The following is a 27,513-nucleotide window of genomic DNA, read 5'->3' on the forward strand; positions in this document are numbered from 1 at the left end:
CGTAAACTTCATAATATTCTTGGAGTAGAAACAGGATGACCTGATGGCGTCGTGCTGGGGAATCGGGCCATACAGTAGCTGACTACTTGAAGTTCAAAGACCTCATTTTAAGGATGTTTGATTATGACCCCCAAACTCAAATTCAACCTTACTATGCCCTGCAGCACAGTTTTTTCAAGAAGACAGCTGACGAAAGTACAAACACGAATAATAGCATGTCCACGAGCCCCGCCATGGAGCAGTCACAGTCTTCGGGCACCACCTCTGGTATGTCTTCAAGCTCAGGTCGGTTCTTTTGAGATTAATTAGGCTTTGACATGTTTACCCTTTTCTTTTCAAAGTGGGGGTTACTTTAAAGTGTTTTTAAGGTTTGTTAATGGGTAGGGAAGAACTATTTTCCTTAAATCTGTTCTTTGTGGGTAGTAAAAAAAAAAAAAAAAGTCACCTCCCCTGAAGCTCCAACACTTAGTTATATGTGTCAGTAAATGCTGCTTGGGAACAAAACCAAAATTTTAAATTGTTTTTAAAATGGAAATACTTGGTCTACATGCTTGAGTTTTCCCGATGTAACCAAACTTGGTTACATTTTAGTTCAGTGGTTGATGTGAAAGACCGCAGAGAATTGGATGCCTTTCTGGTATACTTTCGCATTAATAGAAATTTTTTTGGTGACACAGTTCCAGTTTTAATGGTACAGTTGCAGGATATGTACTTGGACAGAATTAGCTTTCAACTCACAAGGTGTGTTGTGCTGTGATACTTCAGGTGGATTGTCGGGGACGAGCAGCAGTGGGAGAGCCAGGTCGGACCGAACGCACCAGCACCTGCACAGCAGCGGGCACTTCTCCGCCGCTGTCCAGGCCATGGACTGTGAGACACACAGCCCGCAGGTGGGCCCTGGCACCGCCCTTCATCCCGTGCCCTGCCGTGCCTGGGGGGGCAGTACTGGGTGCGAGGTGTCTTCTGAATGATTGTGTCATTTACTCTGCAGGGCCGTACCTTCCTCGTTTATAAGGCATTCTGATTTATTTCTGACTGAAGAATCACATCCTTGTTTAGAAATAGCTCACATTTATTGAGCGCATACCAGCCATTGCTCCAAGTGTTTTTTCCGTGTTTATTCATTTACTGCGGCAGCATTTTGAGCCTCACACAGTGTGGATTTTCATGTTACATTGGGAACTGAGACTTCAGTGGGTTAAGTAACTTTCTGAGGCTCATCTTAATTACTGCACTCTCTGCCTCCTGTGACCTTTGATTATGGACAGGCCTACATACTGAATCAGAATCTGATTCTGAATTGTAGTTTGATTTTCACCTCCATGTTGTTTTGTTTCATTTTTTGTTTGGAGGTTTTTTGTTTTTTAAAGCTGTTAAAGAGGATCTAATTAAGTAAATTTTTTAAGGGGTGAAGCAGATGGTGGTAGTAAAAATATTCATTAAATACCGTTTGTAAAATAATAAGTTAATTCATGCTGAGTACTGCATAGCGGTGTTTTATAACAAGAGGCCAGTATATTATTTGATGAGTGAAATAAAACTGAAGTTGATGAACACCAGCCCTTGTCCCTGGTGTAGAAATCTGCATGTGCAGCTGTCTGCTCACAGTCACCGGCCTTCCTGGGCAAGCTTTCCTGGTTCTCCAGCCATCATCTCTCTCCCATTCTCTTTAATAATGGTTTCAAACCCTTCTTCTCCTCTCAGAAACCTTTGGTCTTGCCTCCTCTGTTCTCTCTCACTCATCACTGTGTAAGGAACAGCCTTACAAAAGGGACTCCTCACTGTGTGTCACCAGCCTCCGTTTGTCCTGTCCATGTCTCTCCTTGTCTGCAGCCCCTACTCATCCCCAGGTCTCCCGTCGGAAGCAAAACCTTGCCCTGGCCCATGTCTTTCTCGCCCCACATTTCTGCTTCCTGTGGGCTCTGTCTTGTACCCCTTACCAGCTCCTCAGCTCGCCCCAGCTGGGCTGCCTCCCGGCTCCAAGAGCTGCTCCTGCAGTGTCACCAGTGGTTGTCACGAGGTGCTCAGAGGGCACACGGTCACTTCGTTCTGTTCCTCACTCACATTGACAACACTGGCTTGCCCCTGCTCTTCGAAGCTCTCTCCTCCATCTTACTTGTCCCTTGTCCCACCCCATCCCACCCCCGCTGTCTCCTTTCTGGATTCTCCTCCTCCCACCCTGTGCCCCTCTTCCTCACATGACACACTTCCTTGTCACCTCACAGCTCTAACCAATGACTGTAGCAACTGTCCTGAGGCACATCACTTAACATCTTTATTTCTGCCCTACATGTCACTCCTGAACCTCATGCCTTTATTTCTAATCATCTACTGTCAGTATCATTTTGAAAGGCTCCACAACACGACACTCCAGATGCTGCCCATGAACAGCTGCCGTCATTTCCACGTCCACCGCCGCCCTCCTGCCCTTACCTGTTCTTGGTGCAAATGGCCCTGAACTCACCCTTTTGCTCAGGTCGTACACCTGGCGCCTGGGGAGTTGATCCAGACTCCTCTCTCCCTCATGCCTACAGCGAATCAGAGGGTGGAGAGCGTGCGTTCTGAATAGCCTGTGTGTGTTTTTATTCTCCCCACCTCACTTCACCCCCTTGCGACAACCATCTCTAGTTTATCTGATTAGAAAGACTATTCTGACTGGTCCTCCACCGTCCAGTTTCATTCACCAGTCTATCCCGTTCTCTTCTCTGCAGCCGAGTCAGTGTTCATTCAAGCAGTCTGATCCAGTTCTTGGCCTTCTCTTGTACTGAAAAAAAATTCAGACTCCTTAGGAGGGTTACCGTGGTTCCGGCGGTCCGGCCTCTACGCAGGCTGCTCGTCCTCCTCTCTGGTCTTACTGGATGCTCTTCACTTTTTGGAATATAAAATGTGTGTTCTCTCTCACGTTTCTCCCATTGTCTGCGCTTAGCCTGGAGTGCTCCTTTCCTCTGTCCTTGCCTTGGTAACTACTGTGTATCCTGCAGGTCTTAAATATCACTGCCAAAGGCTTTCCCTGATTCTCTAGAACAACCTTCCTTCCTTCTTCCCTTTCTCCCTCTAAATACAGTTGATGCTGCAAACACACAAAACGATCCAGGGAGTAGTCCAAGCCACCTGGGCCCCCACCTGTGTGTAACAGATGTCAGTGTTGTGCCTTATTTGCCTCAGCTCTTTTCTTATTTAATTTTTGAATAGTTGATACATTCACATGGTTTAAATTAAACAAAAGAGGATTCAGTGAGCCGCCTTCCCTTCTGTGTCCTCTAGCCACCTAATTTCTAAATTAATGTTACTAGTTTTATGTATACTTTTTGAGATATTTTATACACATGCAAGCAAATACAAATACATATTCTTCACCTAACCTTTGTACACAGACGGTAGCGTACCATGCATACTGTTTCACATCTGGTTTTTTATTTTAACATGTTACACGTGTATTTAAAAAATTTATATGTATGTATATATTTATCTTTCTGTATCATTACATAGAGAGCTTTTTCATTTTTTTTAAGTCATAGTATTCCATTGTTTAGATATTCTGTAAGTCATATCAGTAGCTCATACTAGCTTATTTCAGTCTTTTCTTACTACCACAAATAATGCCATAATAAATAACCCTGTATGTAAATCATCCACACATGCAGTTTGTCTGTGATAAAAATTCCTGGATGTGAAATTGCTGGGTCAAAGAATAATGTGGTTTGTCATTTTGTTAGCTGTTGCCAAGTTGCCCTCCATGTAGTGTTATCAGTTTAGCTTCCCAGTAACAGAGTTCGGAGACACAGTCAGTGTGATCACCTTTGGAGAAGTCTGAAATGAAAAATGGTGCTGGACAGAGTATAGTTATATTTTGTTCATTTCTTCTTATGCATGAATTTTGAGTAGCTTTGTTAATTTTTTAAACTTTTTTTAATTGAGTTATAGTCATTTTACAATGTTGTATCAAATTCCAGTGTAGAGTACAATTTTTCAGTTATACATGAACATATATACATTCATTGTCACGTTCTCTTTCGCTGTGAGCCACCACAAGACCATGTATATATTTCCCTGTGAGTAGCTTCATAATTTAAAAACCATTAGTGTTTTCTGAGAACTTTCTGTTTTTCTACTGGATTATTTTCAATAGTATTTCTGCAATTTTGATTCTGAGACCACCTTCATTGAGTAAATACTTAATGATCCGTGCTATCTACTGGTGCTAAAGACACAGTCTTTGCCTTCCTAGCACTTACAGTGACACAGTAAATAAACAAAACCTAATGTAATTGAGAATAGCTGTTTGTTGGCTGGACTATATTAATGCAAGTAGGCCCAACTGATAACAGATCAGTAGACCCCCAAAATATGGTAGCTAAAGGAATAAAAGTACTCTTTTTTATGTAATAGTCCTGAATGGGTATTCAGGTTAGGGGTGTGGCTCTCCCCTACCATCCTGCGACTGCCGGTCCCTGAGGGCCTGGTTGTCTGCTGCCCCCAGCAGGCGAAGGACTTGGGAGGTAATTTAGGGGCCATATCTGGCCATGACATAGGGACTTTCATTCACATTCCTTTGACTAAAACAGTCACACGGCCATGTCTTGTACAGGGAAGGCTAGTATATGGGGTGCAGTCATGTGCTCAGGAAGAAGAATATGTTTTTTGAGGACAACTAGTAGCCTGTGCTGCAGAAGTTGGGGCAGCATTAGCCGTGTTGTTGAGGGGAGACTCTGAAACTGAAAGGGTGTGGAAGAAGCATGCAAGCAGAAATTAGAAATCAGAGCATTCTAGGCAGAAGGGAACAGTAAGTACAAATACCCTGAGGCATTTGAAAGATTCTGACCAGGTGGAGGAATAGAAGGAAGACCCTGTATAGTCAGAGCCCAGGTGGCTGGAGGAAAAGGTTGGAGAGATAAGCATTGTATAGATTGTGCAGATTGCACATGGGTTTTGGATTGTTCTGTTTATCCATTCATTCGTTGGTGGACACTTAGGTTCTTTCCATGTTTTTGCTATTGTAAATAATGCTGTAGTTAACATGGGGGTACATGTATCTTTTGAAGATAGTATTTTTGTTTTCTTCAAATAAATATCTAAAAGTAGGGTTGCTGGATATGGTTGTTTTGTTTTTAATTTTTTGATGAACCCCCATACTATTTTCCACAGTGGCTGCACCAGTTAATATTCCCACCAACAGTGGGATTCCCTTTTCTCCACATCCTTGCCAACACTTGTTATTTGTTGTCTTTTTGATAATAGCCGTTCTAACAGGTGTGAGAGGATAACTTGTCATGGTTTTGATTTGCATTTGCCTGATAATTGATGGTGTTGAACATCTTCTTTTGTACCTGTTGGCCATCTGTATGTCTTCTTTGAAATATGTCTATTCAGATCTGCTCATTTTTTAATTGGATTGTTTGGGTTTTTGCAGTTGAGTTTTATGAGCTCTTTATATATTTTGGATACTGGCCCCTTATCAGAGACACGATTTACAAATATTTTCTCTGATTCAGTAGGTCACTTTTTCATTTTGTTGGTTCCTTTTGTGCAGTAGTGTTTTAGTATGATATAGTCTCATATGCTTATTTTTGCTTTTGTTGCTTTCGCTTTGGTGTCAGATTCAAAAAATCATCACTAAGACCTGTGTCAAAGAGCTTACCACCTATGTTTTCTTCTAAGAGTTTTATGATTTCAGGTCTTAGGTTCAAGTCTTTAACCCATTTTTAGTTAATTTTGGGGTTTGATACCAGATAGTGGTTGAGTTTCATTCCTTTGTATAGCTGTCTAGTTTTCCCAACACAGCTTGTTGAAGAGACTGTCCTTTCTTCATTGTATGTTCTTGGTTCCATTATCATAAGTTAATTGACCATATATGTGTGGGTTTGTTTCTGGGTTCTCTTTTCTGTTCCATTGATCTATGTGTCTGTTTTTATGCTATACTATACTGTTTTAGTGACTATAACTCTGTATTATAGTTTGAAATCACAGAGCATGATGCTTCCACCTTTGTTGTTCTTTCTCAAGGTTGCTCTGGCTATTCAGTGGTTTTTTTGTGGATTACAAATTTTAGAATTATTTGTTCTCTATTTTTTTTAAAAAAGACCACTGGAATTTTGCCATAGGGATTGCATTGACTCTGTAGATTGCTTTGGGTGGTTTAGACATTTTAACAACATTGATTCTTGCCATCTGTGAGCATGGACTATCTTTCCATTTATTTTGTTTTCTATTTCTTTTATTAGTGTCTTGTTTTCAATATACAGGTCTTTCACTTCCTTGGTTAAATCTATTTCTAGGCATTTTATTCTTTTTGATGCCATTGTAAATGGGATTGTGTTCTTTCTCTGTTTGATATTTCCTTATTAGTGTACAGAAATGCAGCAGATTTCTGTTACTGATTTCGTACCCTGCAACCTTACTGAATTCATTTATTAGTTCTAACAGGTTTTTGATGGAGTCTTTATAATATCATGTCATCTGCAAATAGTGACCGTTTTACTTCTTCATTTCCAATTGGGATGCCTTTTATTTCCTTTTCTTGCCTAACTTGGATTTGTGCTTTTAAAAAAGAATTATTCTTCCTATTCTTTGGTGAGTGGTTTGGAAAAAGGCAAGGATGGAAGACGGGAGTTGATTGAGTTAGGAGGCTGTTTTGTTAGTCTGGGCAAGAGATGGTAGTGGCCTCATCTAGGGTCAGGTTTTGGAAATGGAGAAGAGAGGCCAGGCTGGGCTCTGGCTTGGAGGTGGCTTCAGTAGTGCTCGCTGGCTGTCTGAATGGAGGGATGGTCACGCCGCTGGATGAGTAGTAGGGCTTTTATCAAAAAAGGAAAGATGGAGAGAGGAGGGGCTTTAGGGGGACAGTAAAGAATTCCTTTGTGACCCATAAGAAATATTTACGCTCTGGCCCTTTCCAGAAAAAGTTTGCTGACCCCTGGCATAAGCAATGCTCCCAAGGAAAGAAGGTGGCCAGTAAAATATATGAGCCTGTTTATGGGTATAACTTGCTGAAGATTTCATAGTAAAATGTTTTTTACCCTTGAACGTATTTGGAAGTTTGTGTTACAGAACTATCTAACACATTAAAGTTTCAAAATCCTCTAATTAATGTAAATGCTAGTGTTGTAGCTTTTCATTGAAGATTGAAACTTGGCAACGGTACTCTGAATAAATCCTCTTAAAATCTGTTCTTCCAGGTGCGCCAGCAATTTCCTGTTCCCCTTGGTTGGTCAGGCACTGAAGCTCCCACACAAGTCACTGTTGAAACTCATCCCGTTCAAGGAACAACCTTCCATGTAGCCCCTCAACAGAATGCATTGCATCATCACCATGGAAACAGTTCCCAGCACCACCACCACCACCACCACCACCATGGACAACAAGCCTTGGGTAACCGGACCAGGCCAAAGGTCTACAGTTCTCCAACAAATAGCTCCTCTACCCAGGATTCTATGGAGGTTGGCCATTGTCACCACTCCATGACATCCCTGTCCTCCTCAACTACTTCTTCCTCCACATCTTCCTCCTCTACTGGCAGTCAAGGCAGTCAGGCCTAGCAGAACCGCCCAGTGGCTGCTAATACCTTGGACTTCAGACAGAATGGAGCTATGGACGTTAATTTAACCATCTACTCCAATCCCTGCCAAGAGACTGGCATAGCTGGACATCCAACGTACCAGTTTTCTGCTAATACAGGTCCTGCACTTTACCTGACTGAAGGACATCGGACAGTGAGGTAAGGGGCTGACAGAGAACAGTCCCCCATGACAGGAGTTTGTGTGCAACAGAGTCCTGTAGCTAGCTCGTGACTAAATTGAAACGAGTTTGTTTCTTGTGTGTTTTTATAGAAATGGTGTTTTTTTTCCAAAAAACAAAGTGCAAAGCTGCTTGAATCAGAAGGAGATTAACACACTCATCCGCTACAAGAGGGCAAAGCTGACTTTTTTTTTTTTAACTTGAAAAGATTGCAAAGGGACAATGAAGTTTTTAAAAGAGCCATGTCCAAACCCATCTTCATGGATAGCTCAGAGGTGTCCTCTTTTTGCCTCCTTCATTTTAACCTGCTACATCCCAGTCATAGTGGGGTTTTTTGTCTTTCTGTTCCACAAAAGTTACTGTTCCTATGTTGGTCTTGATCAGTTGCCAACTAATTTTAAAATAAAAGGCACTGCACATAATTTGCATAAAGGGCCCCAAGAGGGTGTTTTTTTTTTCCTCCTTTCTGTTTTTCTTTTTTTTCTCCCCATTTTTGTTTTGTTTTTGTTTTATTTCGGGGGGGGACGTTTGGATTTTTAAGTCCTCCAAACACACTTGGGCACGGAAACGCAGTCCTGTCAGGAAGAGGGACTTCCAGCTCACACAACATCCATCACCTTCAGCTGTATGGAAGGGATGGTGGTATTGGCATTTGTAAGACACAGTAAGCCTGTCTGTCCTTTTATTTATGCGAGTTGGGATTAGCAGCAATATTATCAGAAGACATTTCCCATTATAATTGGGCCATTTACAGAAGAACACGAGAAATTTAGCTTGTCTTGTTTAGGTGAGGTGTGTATAATGGGTCTTCCTGCTTTCTTGCTGTGCAAGAAGCCTACTAGTCAAATGGGTGGGAAACAGATTTCTGATTTCTTCGGTCCCTGAAAGAGTTCAGGTGTGTTTTGAGTGAAGGGTGATTTTATTAAATCAGAAAGGAGTGGACTGTCCAGCTGACCATGGACAGTGTAATGGCCTTAGCTCGGGTGTCTTGAGCCAGAAGCAGGTTGAGAAAGAATTAGAGCACAGAGATATTTTAAGAGCCATTTGAGGCTGGACATCATGTTTTCAATCTGTTTGTGTGAAACCTCCACCAGGAGCTTCAATATTGTGAAACACACATTCAGGATCTTGCTAGCAGAATTAATGAACTAATTTCAGTGAACGGTATTTTGTACCGTGATTTTAAAGACCTTGGGTATTGTGTGTGATGTCAGTGAGCTGCTGCAGCACCGTGGCAATGAGTGTCTTTTGGTGGGCCATCGCCAGACCGCAGCCATCTATTAAAATCTGTTGACCTCCTTGCAGGGGGAAGGGGGATTACTTCAGGCTGGGCCGTGGCTCTGACATGCCCATGAGGAAGCCACAGGTGGTGGAAGCGCTGAGTGGAAAGAAGATTGTGCACATGGACTTCAGGGTCCTGCACTGCCTGGTGGTCACTGATGCAGGGCAGGTAAGTGAAATCTTGGCAAGTCTTTGTTGTTTCAAAAGTGCAGCTTGTGAGGAAAGGAGGTGAGTCCTGGTTCTTGAACCAGGAGGGCTGGCTTGGTCCATTGGGTTCTTGTGTACACCTGCCCAGGAGCCAGGGTGAGTAGAGGCACCCAGGAAGGAGGTGCTGACTGACGCAGGTCCCACTCAAGTGTCTTATGGGGAGATATATATATGTACTTCATGTCAGAAGTTAAGTTATCCTTGACAGGTGTTCCTCATTCTTCTGCCATGGGAGGCCATGGGCAGGCAGGCTTGTGGGTGACATACTTTTAAATTCATTTCTGACAATGAATCAGCACACTGTGCTTCAATCAAAGTGAATTAAAAATGAATATACTTTCTAATTCTGTAAAGCCAAGAAATGCATTACTTGAAAAGTGAACATATTATTTTTGATCATTTTTCTTCGCAAAATAAAGGAAGAAATTAGTTATTGCATTTAGTTAAAGAGGAAAACCTCCCTGCTTCCTGTAACAGAACGAAATAGATGAATGAGTTCAGTGGGTTAATATTAAGTAAAAACTCATCTGTAGTCATTGGCAAGAATTTTGAAATAAACTTAAAGAAAATTTTCTGAAATGTTGAAAAATTCTGCCCCTCCCCCAACAGGTATATGCTTGGAGTGACGATGACCATGGCCAACAGGGCAATGGTACGACCACAGTTAATAGAAAGCCCACACTCACGCAAGGCTTAGAAGGCCAGAAGGTCACACGAGTGGCCTGTGGGTCTTTGCACAGCGTGGCATGGATGACGGTCGATGTGGCAACACCCTCTGTCCACCAGCCCATCCTCTTCCAGACTGCGAGGGACCCTTAGGTGCTTCCTATTTAGGTAACACAGATTGTGTTTTATATGAGACCCTTCCATACGCCGCACTGGTGTCACAGATTGGACATTTAACAGCACTCCTGGGTCAGAGGCTTTAGCGCTGTGTGAGCTGCATGCTGAACCAAAGCCACAGACTCATCACAGTGCACTGTGCTGGGATTCCTGCTGGGATGAAAACTCAAGAAGGAGCTAGAATGTAGGTTCTTGTATTATGACCAGGCCGGCTCTAGCTATGCTGTGCACCTTTGCCAACTGCTTAGTGCAGGCACCGTGCTGGGCCGCGTGGTGTTTTCAGCAGCTCTATTCAGGTGTAATCAACACGCAATAAGCCGCATGTATTGAAAGTGTCATTGCCACCAGCTGTGACACGTGTGCACCTGTGAGAGCAGCACCACGGTCAGGATAATGAACTAACACACACACCACGTTGAGCTTCCTTGTGCAGCTTCACGGCCCATCCCTGCCTCCCACAGCCACTGACTGCCTTCCTGTCACTGTAGATCAGCTGGCCTTCTTAGAGTTTTACATAAATGAAATTATACAGTTTGTACTCTTTTCTTAATCTCACTTTTTTCACTCACTGTAATTATTTTGAGATTCATCCATGTTGCATCAAAATTTCATTCTTTTCAATTGTTGAATATTTTATTTATGGGTGCGCTGCAGTCTGTTCCTCCATCTGCCAGTTGACGGACTCGGGTTGTTTCCAGTTTGGGGGCTGTACAAACAAAATTGCTGGGAACGTTTGTGCACAGGTCTCACGAGAACCTGCACTTGCACTCCTCTAGGGTAAGGGCCTGGAGAGGAATGCCTGGATCACAAAGTAGGTGCATGTTTATCTTCTTAAGACACCTACAAACTGTTTTGCAAAGGGCTTGTTCCAAAGCTCCTCCATATTTCTGTCTGTACGTGGCATGGCCAGTCTTTAATTTTAGCCTTTCTTACAGCTGTGTAGCGGTATCTCATCGTAGTTTTACTTTGCATTTCCCTAATGACTTATGAAGCTGAGCGTCTTGCTTATTTACCATCCAAATATGTTTTCTGTTGAAGTGTCTGTTCATATCTTTTGCCTGTATTTAAACCTAGGTTGTTTGTTTGTTTATTATTGAATTTTGAACATTGTTTATGTATTCTAGGTATAGGTCTTTCATCAGATATATGATTTTCATATATTTTCTCCCGGTATGGCTTGTCTTTTCATTCTCTTAGGTGAATTTTAAAGGGCAGAAAATGTCAATTTTGATAAAGTCCAGTTGATCCATTTTTATCTTTTATGGATTGTACTTTGGGTGCTGTGTCTAAACAGCCTTGCCTAACTCAACATCATAAAGATTCTTTTCCTGTGTTTTCCTATGAAAATTCTGTAGTTTTTGCTATTTAGGCATATGCTTGAACTTGAGTTACATTTCATACATGGTATGAGGTATGGGTTGAATTTTATTCATTTATTTTTGGTGAAGGGATATTTGGTTGTTTCAGTTGCATTTGTTGACGAAAACTGTTGCTTCTCTACTGAAAGAATTTGCACTTTTGTCGAAAATCAGTTGTCATGTATGTGTGGATCTGTTTCTGGATTCTCAGTTCTGTTTCATTGACTTATTTTTGTGTTATGATGACAACACCCCATTGTCTTGATTACTGTAGCTTTATAACAGACTGAATTCGGGCTTTGCTAATTCTTTAGCTTTGTTGTTTTTAAAATATGTTTTGGGTATTCTAGGCCCTTAGCATTTTCCATGCAACTTTTAGAATCAGCTTGTCAAGTTTTATAAAGTAGCCTACCTGGGATTTTGATTGCATTGAATGTAGATCAGTTTGGGACAGCTTCACAGTGTTGAATCTTCCAACCCATGAATGTAGTATTTCTCCCCATTGGTTGAAATCTTTACTATTTCTCAGCAGTGTTTTGCAGTGTCAGTGTACAGGTATTGCGTATCTTTTGTTATATTTACTCCTAAGTGTTTCTTATTGCTTATCCTGTTATAAATGATTTGGGTGTTCTATATTCCACATCTCTGGTTCTCTTCTTGAACATATGTAATACAGATATAATAAGTGTTTTAAGTTGCCTGCTGATTGTAAGATATGTGTTAAAATTTTGTTTTATTCTTTGCTATTATCTAGAAATGTTCAAGTTGCTCTTTGCTAGTGTGTAGAAACAGAATTGCTCTTTTTAAGGACATTTGGAATATTTCTAGTTTTTGGCTATCACAGATAAAACCTGCTATGGATATTCATGTGCAGCATTTTGAGTCAGCCTTCCATATTTTGAATAAACCCCTCTTGGTTTTGCTGCTTTTTGTTTCTTTGATTTTTCTCTGTTGTTTATCTGTTTTCAGTTTATTGGTTTATAGTCTCATCTTTATCCTTGCTTTATGTTTATTTTGTATTCCTTTTCTAGTTTGCTGAGGTGAGAGTTGAGATCATTGACTGTAAGACCTTTTTCTCATGTAAACGTTCAGTGCTGTGAATTTCCCTCTCACCACTGCTTTAGCTGCATGTCTCTGGTTTTGGTATACTGTATTTTCTTTTTTATTCAGTTTTTTTTTTATTAAGTTTTTTCAAAGAGCAAGCTTATGGTTTCCTTGATTTTCTCCATTGTTCTTCTGTTTTCTATCTCACTGATCTCTGCTCTGATGTTTATTAGTTCTTTTTGTCTAAGATGCTTAGGTCATTGGCTCAGGATCTTCCTACTTTTCTAAGTAGACAGTTACTTTTCTTAATTAGTTGAGTGCTTGACTGATTACCCTCTTTATCCCTTTGCTGTGAAATTTGTGCTTTAAAATCATATTTCTCTGATATTAATATAGATCATGTGATATAATAACATTTCTTTTGATCAATGCTATATAGTATGTAAACCATGGTATTCCATATACCGTGATGAACTATTGTGTATCTGTCTTTTCCATTCTTTTACTTTCAACCTATTTGTCTCTATGAGTATTTCCCTATTTGTTTTTTATTACTTCTAGCTGTTCATTGTTCTCTTTCTTTTTCTGCCTTCCTTTGAATTAGTTGTTCTTTATGATTTTATTTTTCTTCTTTGTTTTCTTTGAGCTCTAACTTGTGTTATTTTAGTGACTGCTTTAGGATGTGTATCATGTGCATGTGACTTATCCTAGTGATACGTATAGTAAACAAAAGTGGCCCATTCTTCCTTCCCGACCTTTGTGCTGTTGTTGTTATATATTTCTGTGTATGTTGTAAACTTGATAGTATTTTTTTGCACATTAGGTTAAGAAAAGAATGTCTCTGCATTTGCTCACGTGGTTACCTTTTCCGGTGCTCTTCATTCCTCTGTGGAGACCCTGCTTCCATCTGGCATCGTTTTCCTACTCATTGAAGGACTTCCCTTGTTATGTCTTGTAGTTCAGATCTGGGGTTCATCCTTTCAGCTTTTTATGTCTGAACTAGTCATTGTTTTGCTCTGTGTTCACAGTATACTTTATCTGGGTATAAAATTTGGAGTTGACATTGTTTTCACTGAGAATTTGCTGTCATTCTTATCTTTGCTCTTCTGTACCTAACACGTCTTTTATCTCAGATGACTTTTCAGATTTTCTCTTGATTTTCCTGGTTTTTACCTTCATGGTTTGTGTACCTGTAGTTCATTATGCTTCTTGGATCTTTGGGTTTATAATTTTCATCAAATTCGGAAATTTTTCAGTCATCGTTTCTTCAAAAAAATTTTTCCTATACCTTTCTCTCTCCTGTCTTTTGGGAGGTCTAGTTTCATGTATATTAGGTCTCTTGAAATTATCCCACAGATAACTGACGCTTTGTTCATTTTTAAACTTTTTTTCTGTATTTCATTTTGGATAGTTTCTATGCCGTATCCTCAAATAAACTAGTCTTTTCTTCATTTTCTAATATACTGTTAATGTTACCAAACTATTTTGGTCTCAGACATTGTAGCTTCCTCTCTAGAGTTTTTTTTTTTTTTTTAAGAGTTAAAACTCAGTCACCTATTAACTCTTTGTTTTTATTGAAGTTTAGTCAAAGTTACTACTTTAAATTGTTATTTATTTATTTTTTTTTTCAATGGAGGTCCTGAGAATTCAAGCTGGAACCTCATGCATTTTAAGCATGCACTCTACTGCTAAGTTATACCCGTCACCCCCATCCTCCTCTAGAAATTTGATTTGGGTGTTCTTTCTTCCATGTCTCTGATTCTCTTCTTGAACATATGTAATACAGATATAATAAGTGTTTTAAGTTGCCTGCTGATTGTAAGATACATGTTAGCTCTGGATTGTTCAGATCTATTGATTTTCCTTATTTCTGAATCACAGATATTTTGCTGCCTTTCTGCCCACCTGGTAACTTGTAGTTAGATGCTGTACATTGTAAATTTTACTCTGAATGTTTCTGGAGATTTTTGTATGTCTATAACTAAGTTACTCTGAAGTAGTTTGATCACTTTGGATCTTGGTTTGGATTTGTTAAGTGGATTCAGACCTGATGTTAGTCTGGGACTAGTTGTTCCGCACCACTGGGTGTTCTACTCAGTGCCTGGTGAACGGTGAGGTCTTCCCACCTGGCTGATGGGAGCAGGCACCATGCTGGGTCCTCTGTGCCCTCCCAGCTGGCGCGCCCCAGCACAGTCCTTCCCTGCAGTTGGTTCTTTGGCTTGGGGCAGTGCCCTCTCATGTAGGCACCCATCAGCTTCTGCTGCACCCTCAGCTGGGCTGGGGAGGGGGGCACCTGCATGTCTCCAGGGGCTCTCTGGGCAACTCTCTCCTCTCGTGTCCTGTCCTGTGAGCTTGGGCCACATCAGACTCCCTGGCTCTGAGCTCTGCCTCCTGTGCCCACAGAGACCACTGGGTTCCTCCTGGTGCCTTCCCTCTGCTGAGGTCTGGGAACCCTCAGGGCAGTGAGCTGGAACATGTATCCACTAGGACTGTGTACTGTGAAATCTTGTCTTTTCACTGTTGCTTTGGATTCCTGTTTGTCTTGGATTTCAGTGACAGGTAAACACACATAGTTGTTGTGGTAGTGTTTTCACAGATGATGTATGTGCAGCTGAATTGCTGTAAGTACATTCTGCAGGGGGACTTACATCTTTTAGCAGTTACAGTGAGCCTCTGCTGAGAGTAGCTTCTTTAGAGAAGTATAGTATTTTTTAACTCCGAAAGATAATAATGAACCTGATACTTAATCTGTGAAAAATGGAAAATGCATACTGTAATGTGTTTTACAAATTACGGGTCAGATTACAAAAATGGAGCAAACTGTAGTCTTAAGAATTGAACCCAAACTTTATTTTTCTTTTTCAGGTGTGCCTTCAGATGCTGATTCTTCTGTTGCCAGTAATAAAATCAGTGGTGCAAATAATTCTAAACCAAATTGCCCTTCTCTTGCCAAGATTCTCCTGTCATTAGATGGAAATCTGGCCAAACAGCAGGCCTTATCTCACATACTGACAGCCCTGCAAGTCACATGTGCCAGGTAGGCTTGTTTGCTGACTTTTGAAATCCCACAGTTATGTGAGTCTAGGAGAATGTTAGGCTATCATCTCTAAATATTGTGAATTTTAGGTCAGATACCCTTTGGTGAATGATGGTATCTTTGTGCTTTCTTGAATGAAGTTGAAATATAAATTAGAAAATCAAGTTAAAGAACATTTTCATTATTCTTTATGGCCAATAACCTCTAAACTTATTTGGGGGGTTGAAAGAAAGAATTGGTTGGTACTGATAAACAGTAAGGTTTCAGGCCCTTGTCCTCCCCTTCAGTCTTGATAAGGCAGAGTTTTGCCAGTGTTACCTTTTCTGTCCTTCTGCTCCTGTTTTCTCACAGCCTGAGGAAGTGGCCCATCTGTCCATGTCCGTGTATCCTTGCAATGGGCCTGATGAATAGAAAGAAACACTCACACAGGAACCTGACTCAGTTGTTGAAGGATGCTCTGTCCTGGCTGCCTTGTGTGAGGCGCCTGTGGTATTTGGGTTTCACTAAGCACAGAATTACCCCCGACCTCCACCTCCTCCACCAGCCCAGGGAGGTTTCACAGGGCCAGTCAGATGCTTGTTCTGCTTGGATTTTTATGTTAGCAGTTTCTCTCCTGTCATCACTTTGGTCATTCAATAAATAAGGTCAAGTCTGAATACTTTAGCTTTTAGCGAGGGGCTACATAGTAATAACATTGTTTTTTTTTTTTATAAAACTCTTTTATACTTATTCTATTAAAGTGAGTGCTGTGGTGAGTGCTTGTCCTGCCCCGACCCTGCTGCCCCGTGGTGGTGAAGGGCAGCTTCCCAGGCCTGGCTCTCTCTCCTGACAGAAATGCCATGGTTGGGGACTTGATGCCAGTCGACATGGTCACCCTGGTGGAGTGTCCCTCATTCTCTTCCTCGGCACCCCCTTCCCACATGTCTACCATGGCCAATCCCATGAATGGAGAAGAATGTGTGCTGGCTGTTGATACTGAAGACAGGCTAGATCCAAATCCATGGCAAGAAAAGAGAGGGGAGGTAAAAGCAGGTGGTAGAGCAATGAAGCAATCTTAGATCAGGAAGGGAAAGGCAGCTGATTACTAGCTTATTGTATAGTATATGAAAAAGGATACAGATGAATAGTCAGATGAAGAGGTGCACAGGAGGGTGTTCTGTAAACGTCTGTGAGGTCAAGGTGGTAGGTGGTCTTGTTGAAATCGTCTGTGTCTTTACTGATTTTCTATCTACTTGTTCTATCAGCTGTTGCAAGTTGGGTTTTGAGATCCCAGCTGTCGCTGTGTATTTGTCTCCTTTTGACATTTCTGTCAGTTTTTTCTTCATGTGTTTTGGGTCTTTGTTATTAGGTGTGCATATCTTTGTAATTGTTATATTACTGATGTTTGACCCATTTTTCACTGTGAAATGTCTCTTTGTCTCTATTAACATTTCTTGAAGTCTGTTTTGTGTAATGTTAGTGTAGCCACTCCAGCTCTCTTAATGGTTCCTGTTTTCCTGGTAGATCTTTTTCCATCCTTTTACTCCCAACCTTTTATGTCTTTGAGTCTAAAGTTTGTCTCTTGTTATGCACCTTTTATTTAGTTAGATCTTGCTTTTTTTAATCCAGCCTGCTAGTGTTTGTCTTCTGGTTGAGATGCTTAGGCCATTCACACTTAATGTAAGTATAGATGTGGTTGGATTTACATCTCTTAGTATGCGTGTATTTGGGGATGTTTTTATTTTGCCTTCATTTTTGAAGGATAGTTTTGCTGGATATAGCATTCTTAGTTGATAGATTTTTTTCCTCTTAATCACTTTAAATTTGTCACCATGCTGGTTTCCTGTGTTCATTGTTTCTCAGAAGTCATGATCTTATTTTGTGTCTTTTCCCCTCTTGTGGATTTCATGATTTTCTCCCCATCTTTGGTTTTCAACAGCTTCAGTCTAATGTGTCTGGGGTGTGGATCTCTGTGTTTGTCCTACTTGGGATTGGTTAGTTATTGGAGCTGACGATTAATGTTTTTCATCCAGTTTGGGGTTTGGGGCTGTATCTGTTCAAGTACTTTTTCTGCCCCTTTTTTCTCTTCCCTCTTTTTTTTTGTGGGGGAGGTGCAGAATTCCCATTATGCATATGTTTGTATACTGAATGTTGTCACCCAGGTATTTGAGACTTTGTTTATTTTTCTCAGTCTTTTTTCTCCTGTTCTCCAGATAGAGAGTGACAGAAATTGTGTAGTCTTCAAGTTGTATGGTGATTCTTTTTTTCTGCCATTTCAGAGCTGCTGTTTTGTCCAGCTGCTGAATTTTTCATTTTGGTCTTTGTACTTTCCACCCTCAAAACTTCCTTTTAGTGTTTTTTTTTAATTAAATCATTGTTACCATATTTTTCTTAGTTGTCATGCTTTCTCTGGTTTTCTTGAATCCTTGGAATGTATTTATCACAGCTGCTGTGAAGGTGGTGTCCGCCAGACCCAGCACCCGGCCCCTCAGAGTCAGTTTCTGTTCACTGACTGTCTTCCTGAGGACGGCTCACACTTTCCAGTGTTTTTGCGTAGCCCATAATTTTTTATTGAAAACTGGACATTTAAGATTGTGTTGTGTCATGTGGACTCTGACCTTTATTTTTTTTTTTAATTTGTAATGTTGCTACAATTCTTTGACTGTTTTGTAACATGCCTGGAATGACTCTTTGAAATCTCCCTACCAGTGTCACATAGCTACTGATGTCACAGCTTCACTTTGCTATTTTCATTTTTGTTTTCAAGCCTGATTTTTAGGATTTGCTCCGTATCTGCTTGGTGTAGCACCCAAGCCTGCTGAATTTTCCCTTCTGTGAATGGATCTCTGCGGGGATAGGGCAGGGAGGGCGTGGAAATCAGTGTTCTGGCAGTTTTCCTGTGTGTGTACCCCACTCTTCCCACTTTCCTGAGTTCATGTGCCCTGGGTCACCCAGGCTGCCATGATGTCCTCACTTATCTCTTCTCTGCTCTCTGACTTTCAGGATCTTCCTGTTAGATCTCTGGCTAGTTCTTAGGTCTGGACCCGCCTAGTCCCACCACTCGGGCCAGCAGAGAGGCAGGCTCTCCCGTGTGTTCTCCGTCGCCCTCAGCGCCCTCTGACTCCCAGGATCTCTGCCAGGCACTGCCCCTGCTCTGCACCAGCGAGCACCCCAGGAGGCAGGGCCCCTCCTGGTCGGGCTCTGCTCCAGCTCGTGTAGACCAGCCCAAGGCGGAAACACCCCAGGCTTCCCCCATCCCTTCCCGAATGCAGCAGTTTTTTCTCAGTTTGTTGTTTGCCCTTGATTTGAAGAGTCCTGGAATCACTGTTAATTAAAATTTGAGTGGTTTTATAGTTTTGTGGGTAGAGGATTTGCCAACTTCTTCCCTCCACCATAGCCCAGATCTGGCCCTTCATTGATTCTTTTGTAGCCTAACTTGTCCCGCAGAAGACTCTAGACCTGATGCTAAGTGCTTGAGGGGTGTGATTTCACATAGCTCTGTAAGTGGAGGGGGCAGGATATAAAGTTTGGTCTTGCAGCTGGGGCTGCAGCATGAGAATTTGCCCAGAAGTGAGACCACCAGACCAGCTGGCCCAGTGCAAGTGTCTTGTGTGCTCACCACGGGGACTCTTCTGTGGGAGGCAGTGCAGGGGGAGCAGGAGTCAATCTTAATTAAGTTCTTATTTTTTGAGGTTAGTTCTTCCCGACTTTCTGCTCTTCATTAGCTGTCAGACATCGTTTTAGTCTCGCTGCTTCTGTGCGGTATGTCATGACTTTGGCCTTGCCTGTGGTGTGCCGGTCGGGAGCGGTCACTTTGTGTTTCCTACTCATTTATCCTCCAGTCGCAGAAGGACTCAGGGTGGAGTCTGACCGGCAGCGGTCAGAGCAGCGCCATGACCCTCACAGTCGTGGGCGGCATCAGCAGGGTTGTCTCCGTGCGGTCAGGTGGGAGGGAGGTTGAGATGCTTCTGTAGAAGAGAACAGTGAACATTACTGAACAGAGTGTTAACCACTTCATTTTCACGTGAGATTTCAGGAAGGGACAATACATGAATATCCACAAAATATAGTAGATTTTATCTGCCAGTACTTTCAGTAAGATCATTATCCAAGTGATGTTAGTACCTCACTCACCCCTGATGGGTGGGACTCCTGGGTGACCGGTGTGAGAGCAGGTCCTTGTTGGGGGCACAGGCCGTCCAGGAGGCCGGCCTTACCCAGACAGTGGAGATGGTGCTGGAAAGAGCGTGGGAGGGCCAGGCTCGTGCTACAGAGCTTCTTAAGGGCATTTGTTTTTAATTGATGCTGTGAGGGCTTGGGCTCCACGTAGAGTGTGTGCTCTGTGCGTGGGGAGGCCAGAGTGCTGGAGCAGATGGGAGCAGTCACCTCTGGGCCTCTCCCTGCTCTGCTGACGGGCTCCCTGAGGCTGAGCAGGGGTGAGTCCCTCTGTACTGGGCTTGTTAAATGCTCTCACGGGGCTTTTTAGAATCATCAGTGCAGCTATTTGTATGTGCGTGCGATCTCTTCAGACTTTTTTTTTATTCTTCACCTGGAGCAAGTGTCCGCTAATGTTTCCTGGCATAACTGCTCCCCTCTGCCTTTGTAGCAGAGGCAGCCACAGCCTGAATGTAAATGATGGGCCTGGCTGTGTCTCAACGAAGTTTTCCTCATAAGATGTTACCTTAGATGAATTGGTGTGGTCACAGATGAGCATGGATTTTTTTCTGGCATTTCGGTAAATGTCAATGTGGTTTTAGTCCTGCTGTGAGATGTGCCCAGTTTCTCTGCTTCCAGCCAGATCCCTTCCGAGCCACTCCCAGCCAGCTGCCTGGTGGCCCTTCTAAGTAGACGCCTGGTTGGGGTGGCGCACTGCAGCCCTGTCTGTCTGCTCCCCATGGCACCCAGGCTTCAGGCTCTGGCTGGGCTGCTCCATTCCCTAAGGGTGGCCCTTCCATGCTGAGCTGCCCCTGTGGGTCAGGGGTACCCCTGTGCCCAGGCCTTTGCATACTTGCACCCTCTTTGGGGAAGGCTGGGGCTTTCTCATCCATTGCCTGGGAACCCCTGTCATGTCAGACCTTCCCCAGGAAGCCTCCCCGTGGCCCCTGAACTGGGTGTGGGCAGAGGCTGGCTCTGCAGGCCCCTCACACGGCATCATGGGTGCATGTGAGTATCTCCCTTGGGGCGTTGCCTGCCTGCGCCCTGCTTCCCAACTGCTTGGTGCAGGGTATATTGAGGGCACAGTGTGAACACACGTGAGGAGTGGGCTGGAGGAGCCAGCTGTGCTCCAGGCAGGGCGCAAATGACTCTGGGTCTAAGGAACTTGATGTTGATCTGATGGTGGGCGAACCCAACACCAGTGTTGTTCGCTCTCCCAGGCTGGGAGTGGTCTGACTGGTCCAGCGAGCTGCGCATCCCGGGGGATGAGCTGAAGTGGAAGTTCATCAGTGATGGGCCTATGAACGGGTGGGGCTGGTGCTTCACCGTCTACCCCATCAAGCCAGCCGTGGGTAAGGAGGGGCCTGGTCTCCAGCCACCAGGGCTTGCTGACCCCGCAGGGTGGACACACATCATTTTCACTGAGTGCCTTGCGAGCCGCCTTCTCCTGTTGTGTGGGGAGCCAGCACTGCCCAGGGCCCCACCACGGCGAGGGTCAGAGCCGCAGTGAGCCACCTCCGCTGTCCATCTTCCAGGGTGTCAGCCCCCATCCCCACCCAGTGTTCCCCTGCTCTTGCTGGTTGCCGTTCTTAACCCGTTTGACTTTCAGGTAAAATGTCAGTGTACAGAACTTACCTATGTGACCTTGACAGTGACAGGCCCCTGGACCCCTCTCTAACCACAGGTCCACCCCTTGTTGGACTTAGTGAGTCTCCTTGTCAGGGGCCTTCGCCTGGTCCAGTGGGGGGACTTTTATTGTGCTTTTTCTTCCTTTTTTTTTTTGTATATGTATATTTTTATTGAAGTGTAGTTGGTTTACAATGTTGTGTCAGTTTTTGGTGTACAGCATAATGCTCCTTCTTCAGGCCCTAAAGACCTCCTTTCCGATCGCTGCATCCTCTCCTGTCCATCGGTGGACTTGGTGATGTGTCTTCTGGACTTCTGGCTCAACCTGGCCTCAAACAGAAGCACCGTCCCCCGCCTGGTGGCATCTCTGGTGGCCTGCGCACAGCTGAGCATCTTAGGTAATGGCACGTGTGCTTCCAGGTCTGTCTGGCTGTGTGGGAACTGTGGTCATCCTCTGACCCTTTCTGTCCACTAATTTCAGCTGCCAGTTACAGGATGTGGGCCCTTCAAAGACTGAGGGACCTGCTTACAACCGAATTTGGGCAGTCAGTTAACATAGGCTGCTTGGAGACAACGACGGGGAAACGAGAGCTTTGGCGTGAGACATTACATTACAGTTTCTAGACAGCTGACCCTCCGGGACTAAAATGTTGGCGTTAATACTTTAAACTCCTAAATCTCAGATGAAATACAAGTCGGTCAGTTTTACCTTTTGCTAAAACTGCTTGAGTTAAGTGTTTTGGAGGATGGCAGTTGTCATACATGAGGAAAAGCCGGTGTTTGAATTAACCGTAGTGTCTAAGCCTGCCTTTCCACCCCTGGCCGAGCCCCCACCACCTTGTTCCATTTGCAGCTCAGTGATGTTCGTTACCACAGAGGTAAAGTGAGAACAGATATTGTAAAGGGGGGTTAATAAGACCTCAAAACAAAGTTCAGTGTTCATTGTGTGTTTTGAGGTTCACCACTGTTTTCCTGTCTGGGTCAAACTTCTGGCTTCTCGTGGGTTTGCATCGCGTACCTGACAGCCGGGATCTTGGTTCTTCCCCTTTTCTGAAATGCCCTGTGTTCCCCTTTCTAGGTCCTTCCATTCCTCTGGATGTTCTCTCAGCATCAAACTCCTCCACTCAGCTGATGGTGAAGTGTAACCCACCCTCTCTGCCCAGCAGTAGCCTGAGTTCCTACATCATGCAGTGGTGGCATCAGCCTCAGGACAGCTGCCTTCACTGCAAAACTACTGCCCCAAAGGTGAGCTGCCAGCCCCAACACCGCATGTCCCCATCCCCGGGAGCAGTGCCAGCCCTCGGTGGGGACCCAGCAGCGGTGGTGATCACCAGTGCAGACAGCCCCTCCTTTTCCCCACCAGCCTGTGCAACCTGGCTCTCCTTGGGCTCCTCTTTTCCAAGCAGACAAAATCCCCATCAGGAAGTATGCTGATGGCACCATCAATGGCGAGGAGGTTACGGAGAATCTCAAGACCAAACTGTGGTGGCGAGAAAGGGCTGTGCTGCACTTGTCCCAAAACCAAGGCTGAGAAGCAAGCCGAGAAAGAGGAGGCCGAGGACTGCAAGGTCTTCAAGAATTCCCTGCACAACATCATCTTCATGCCCAGTACCTGCCCTCTGAGGGTGACTTCAGGCAGGGTCTGGTGCTTTCTCACCACCCTGGTCTTCTGTAGGTCAGCAGCCTTAAGGTGAGACCCAGTGGCCATGGAGGAGGGACACTTTGAGGCTGTGGGCTTAGCTGGGTGGGATTTCTGCACAAAGGAAGGGGCTCAGAGCCTGAAGGCCTGCCCTGGGGTGGGGTGGGGGGCAGGTTGGCTGTGTGACAGGTGACAGGTGCAGCTGACCCTCAGCCCAGTGCAGAGAGCACAAGGGATCAGAGAGCAGAAACCACCGGGCCACACTTGCAGAAACCTGTGAGCAGAGGAGCCAGGATTTAGGCCATTCCCACCCTTCCTGTGGCCGCTCAGCATGGCTGAGGGGGAAGGAAGCTGGGTAAGAAAAGTCAGAGTCAGTTTTGAAAGGAGCCCAACTTCAAAGTATGACCAGGTGCCATGGGCACTCTGGACAAGCAGGTTTGGGAAGCAGCATGAAAGACAGCCTTTAAAAGCAAGCGGCCCCTCCCCTGAGCATCTGTCTGCTCCACTGTGGAGGGAGGTCCATGTGCAGGGCAGCATTATTCACATAGCCAAAAGCTGGGAACAACCCACGTGTCCTCCAGCAGCTGAGTGGATGAACAAGTGTGGCCTTTCTGGGCACTGGAATATTATTTAACCAAGAAAAGGAATGAGATTCTGAAGCCTGGATGAAACTTGAGAACATGCTGAGTCAAAGCAGCCAGGTAGTGTATGAATCCATGGGTATGAAATATCTAGAACAGGCAAGTTCATAGCAACAGGAAGTGAGTTAGTGGTTACCGGGGCTAGGGGAGGGGACGGGAGTTATTCCTTAATGTGTGTAAAACTTGTTTGGAGGGATGAAAAATTTTGGAAATGTTGGTGATGGTTGCACAGCATTATGAATAATCAATGACAGTGAATTATGCACCTAAAAGAGGTTAAAATGACAAAATTCTGTTAGTTTTTTTGAAACTATTTTACCACAACAAAAACTAGTGAAAAAAAAAAAAAAAGAAAGGTGGAGGGACATTCAGCAGGGAGACCTTGTGATTGATGTCTGGGGAAGGAGATGGAAACGGAGTGGTGGCCGATGGCTCCGTTTTCTTCCTGAAAGATTATTGAGCAGAGTTTTGAAACAACCTCATGCCTGAAATCTGGGCAGAGGAGCAGGATTTCAGACCAGCCTTGTCCATACGAGCCCGTGTCCCCAAACCCCCACAGCACCCCATCTGCCAGCCCCTGACCTGGGGGGCACCAGCGGCCCTGAGCTGCTTCTTATTCTGCAGTTGCTCTGCCCTTAAATGCTAGCCAAGGTTGGAGCAATGAACGGTTTTGAAAGGGACATTTTTTTTCTGTCAAGTGACCCTCCTGATATTTGTGCAATAGTCAAAGATAGACATCTTGCTCTGAAAAATCATTAAAACAGGAAATGAAGACCTTTTAGAATGAGATGCGCTATTTCCTCTGCAGAATGAAGCTCTTGTCGCTCAGCCCCCTTCTGCCCATGCCCTCCTCCCCCACAGTTAAAACCGCGGAGCCTTCAGCCCTGTGCACCCCGCTGGTGACATCTGCTCACTGAGGGATGGTAGGGCTGTGGCTCATGTGTTAGTCCAGATATCTGTATGTCACGTGTGGTTCCAAGAGTCAGAAAGTTTGAGGGCTGGAAAAGAGCTCAGAGATGTTTCAGAACTAGAACCCACGTTCAGGGGCTTGTCCACCATCCAAATTCATTAATGATCCACTTGGGGCTTGGCCCTCCTTTCCCATACTCCGGGGCTCTTTCCCTGCCCAGCATCAGTTCTCAACACCATCCATCCCCCCGCACCCCCAGAGGCTCGGCCAGTGTTACTTCCTGTGGGCACAGAGAAGAGGATGTTTTGAGTGTCCCAGGCAGGCTGGGCAGGAGCGGTCCGTTTAACACTCTGCATCAGAGTCAGCTGGTTATGTTGCTATCTTGTCCCCCCGACCTGCCCGAGGTTCAGGTTGTGAGTCCAGGTTCTGGAAAGGTTTGGATAAAAAGCCCTGTGCCTTTCTGTTTATGGTTACAAGGCAGTGCCTGTTCTCTCATCAGACGTGGATCACAAGATCCGGTGGCGCGAGGGCAGAGCTGTGGGTGACACAGGTATTATGAATGCCTCATGTTCATGTTGATTTCAGGATAGGTTTCCTCTGTGCCGGGCTCCCCTGATCCGTGCGTGTGCCCACCCTGCGGGCCTGGCGGCCTCTCTCTGAAATCTAGTCCCACTTCCTGGTCTCTCTTCCCACAGGACAGAGGTAGTACTGTGGCTTGCCCATGGAGGCACCACAATTGATAAGAACCTCATGTGTGTGTTTTTCAAGACTCCTACTGAGGCTGGCATCTGATGTCCACACAGTTTCCAACAGAATTCAGATAGAAGGAGCGTTTGGGTAACAGAATGACTGAAAAAATCATAAAGGAAGGTGTTCTGTTTTACAACCAGATTGTCCAAAGACAATTTTTATTTCCTTCAGTTCATTGTAAGTACAGTTTGTCTGGGAGTTTAAAGCCCTCAAGTCAGGTTTAGTGTGTTACGCGCTGTCCAGCGTGCCCCGTGTGTCCTGAAGCAGGCCAGCGGCCGGGGCTCATGAGCTGCTCTCTCACATCCGTATCTGGGGGATTGCCTGTCGCTGATCGCTGCCTTTGTATCTTAAGTCAGGTGGTTTGGTTTAAGTGACTGAAATGTCAACAGATGTTGAAGAGTCAAAAAGGTTTTCCGCTCGGAGTAAGTTGTCCGGTAGGTGGGAGTGGAGAAAGCTGGGGGTGATGTTTGCCACTGGTCACACTGTTGGGAGGTGAGGCTGCTTACAGAGAATGGGGGATGCAGCATTCTGCCTGCCCCCTGCCTTCCTGACGGGGTCCTGTGTGGCCTGCCTCCCCAGCCCCTGTCAACGGCTCTGCGGCCTCTGGGAGTGTGGTGTTTGTAAATAAATAGACTACTGAGTGAGCTTATGGTGTCATCCCAGGTAAATGGGATTGGGCCCAGTAATATTTTGCGGTGAGTTAAACATAAGCAACTTCCTACTTGTAGACCCTAGTGGGTGTTGTGTTGGCTTTGAAGAGATGGCAGGAAATTTGTTCTGGTGGGTGTCAAAAAAGTTCTTCCTAGCAACAAGTGTGGTTCCGAACTGTGCCCTCCCCTTCCAGGAAGGTAGGCTGGTTTGTCGAGTGTGAGGATGGGGAGCTCTCAGCCTCGTTTTCCAGCCTTTCCTTCCCCAGCATCAGGAAAGCGGATACAGTGGGGCCCGTGGCCAGTTTTGAGTGCTCATTACCCTCACGATCTGTCTCTGTTGGGCCCTGTAAGTGCTAGGAGCCTGCTTTAAGGTTTCTTGGGAGAGCCATCTCTCACAGAAGCGGCTGTTGGAAGAGCCACGCCCCAGCTTCTTGGGCGCCTCACCTGCGTCTGGGGTATAGATGTTCTTGCCCTGGTGATTCCAGGCAGTCCCTTTTCTGTCCTGCCCTTCTAAGCTCTACTGAGACCCATGTCAGGGATGCTGCCCCTGTCATGGGCAGGGCCTTGGGGAGGCCACAGGTGGTCACCGCTGAGTGGGAGGCAGGGCCAGGCTGGAAAAGACCTCCAGGGCTGTGACATAGACAGTCCCCTCTCAGAAGAGGAGGGACCTGGGGGTCCAAGTAAGTGCTGGCTGCTGGCATCTTTCCTTTTATTCCCGTCGCAGGGGGTCAGAAAAGCCACCACCACAGGCCTATGAGCCCCCTCTGCCCACCTCCCTGGGCCTGCACCCAACACCATCGATCTGTGGAGCAGATGGCACTGACATTCTGATGCAGCAGCCATGGTGCTGCTGAGCCAGGGGCTGGGGCGTTAGTTTGCCTCCGGGAACCATTAAGAAACCACTTCTAGCTGGGAGGCAGTGTGCATGGTGAGTCTGAGGTTTGCAGTGCAGAGAAAGCATAGTAAAAAACGAGGAAGGGAATCCCTGTGTTATTTGTTGGTTCTCATCCAATGCACCTGATTAGCTCCTTTTACTCCAAGGTTAAGATTTTTCTTTTCTTTCTCTTACTCTAACCTAAGTCATAGAAGAGACAAGAGGGGGAGGCCCTCACGTATAAGCCAAGTTTCTCTCTTCCTTGCAGACCCAAAAGGAAGCAGAGGGAGGTCATGCAGGCCACCAGCACCACCATATCCAGCTGAAACAGGAACACCACCGCGGTGGACACCTACAACACCACAGGCCCAGAAGAGCTCGAGATGGAGTACCGTTTCTTTGAAAGCAAAGTGGACAAGGAGAGAACTGTAATCTCTAACCTCTGTACCCTTTCGTTTTGTACCGCATCAGTACCCACATCTGTAACCACAAGGCTGAGAAGCTGGGCTGCAGCACCTCCAACTTTGTCTTTGAGAGAACCATGCCTGCAGGTATGGTGTGATCCAGCTCTCACCATTGCCAGCTCACTCACCACAGAGGGGAGAGGATCGTGAATTACAGACACCTTAGTCTCAGTCTTGTTTATTAAGGAACAGGTGATCATCTGCACCAGCTTGGTGGCCCAGCAGCCTGAGGGGTAGAGTTCTTTCATAGTGACACGACTCCCCGCTCCCATTCTCTCCACACAGAGTGCTCAAGAGCAGGGAGCTCGATTCAGGGTCGGCTCT

At 44.9% G+C, this 27,513-nt stretch overlaps 1 protein-coding gene across 1 annotated transcript in view; it reads left to right on the forward strand.

The window, feature by feature from the left end:
* Positions 1-765: 765 nt before the first annotated feature.
* Positions 766-27,513, forward strand: part of LOC105068562 (insulin-like growth factor 1 receptor) — an 86,272-nt gene continuing 59,524 nt past the window's right edge. Inside the window, 12 exon segments of the mRNA XM_074356118.1 lie at positions 766-890; positions 7,173-7,711; positions 9,037-9,181; positions 9,829-10,053; positions 15,330-15,501; positions 20,856-20,987; positions 21,501-21,659; positions 22,340-22,483; positions 22,486-22,506; positions 22,668-22,740; positions 22,742-22,951; positions 26,994-27,276. Of these exon segments, the coding sequence (XP_074212219.1) occupies positions 20,936-20,987; positions 21,501-21,659; positions 22,340-22,483; positions 22,486-22,506; positions 22,668-22,740; positions 22,742-22,951; positions 26,994-27,051 (717 nt within the window). The 5' untranslated portion in view covers positions 766-890; positions 7,173-7,711; positions 9,037-9,181; ... (1 more) ...; positions 15,330-15,501; positions 20,856-20,935 and the 3' untranslated portion in view covers positions 27,052-27,276.

The sequence above is a fragment of the Camelus bactrianus genome, chromosome 32 (assembly GCF_048773025.1).
Source record: "Camelus bactrianus isolate YW-2024 breed Bactrian camel chromosome 32, ASM4877302v1, whole genome shotgun sequence".
Lineage (NCBI taxonomy): Eukaryota > Metazoa > Chordata > Mammalia > Artiodactyla > Camelidae > Camelus > Camelus bactrianus.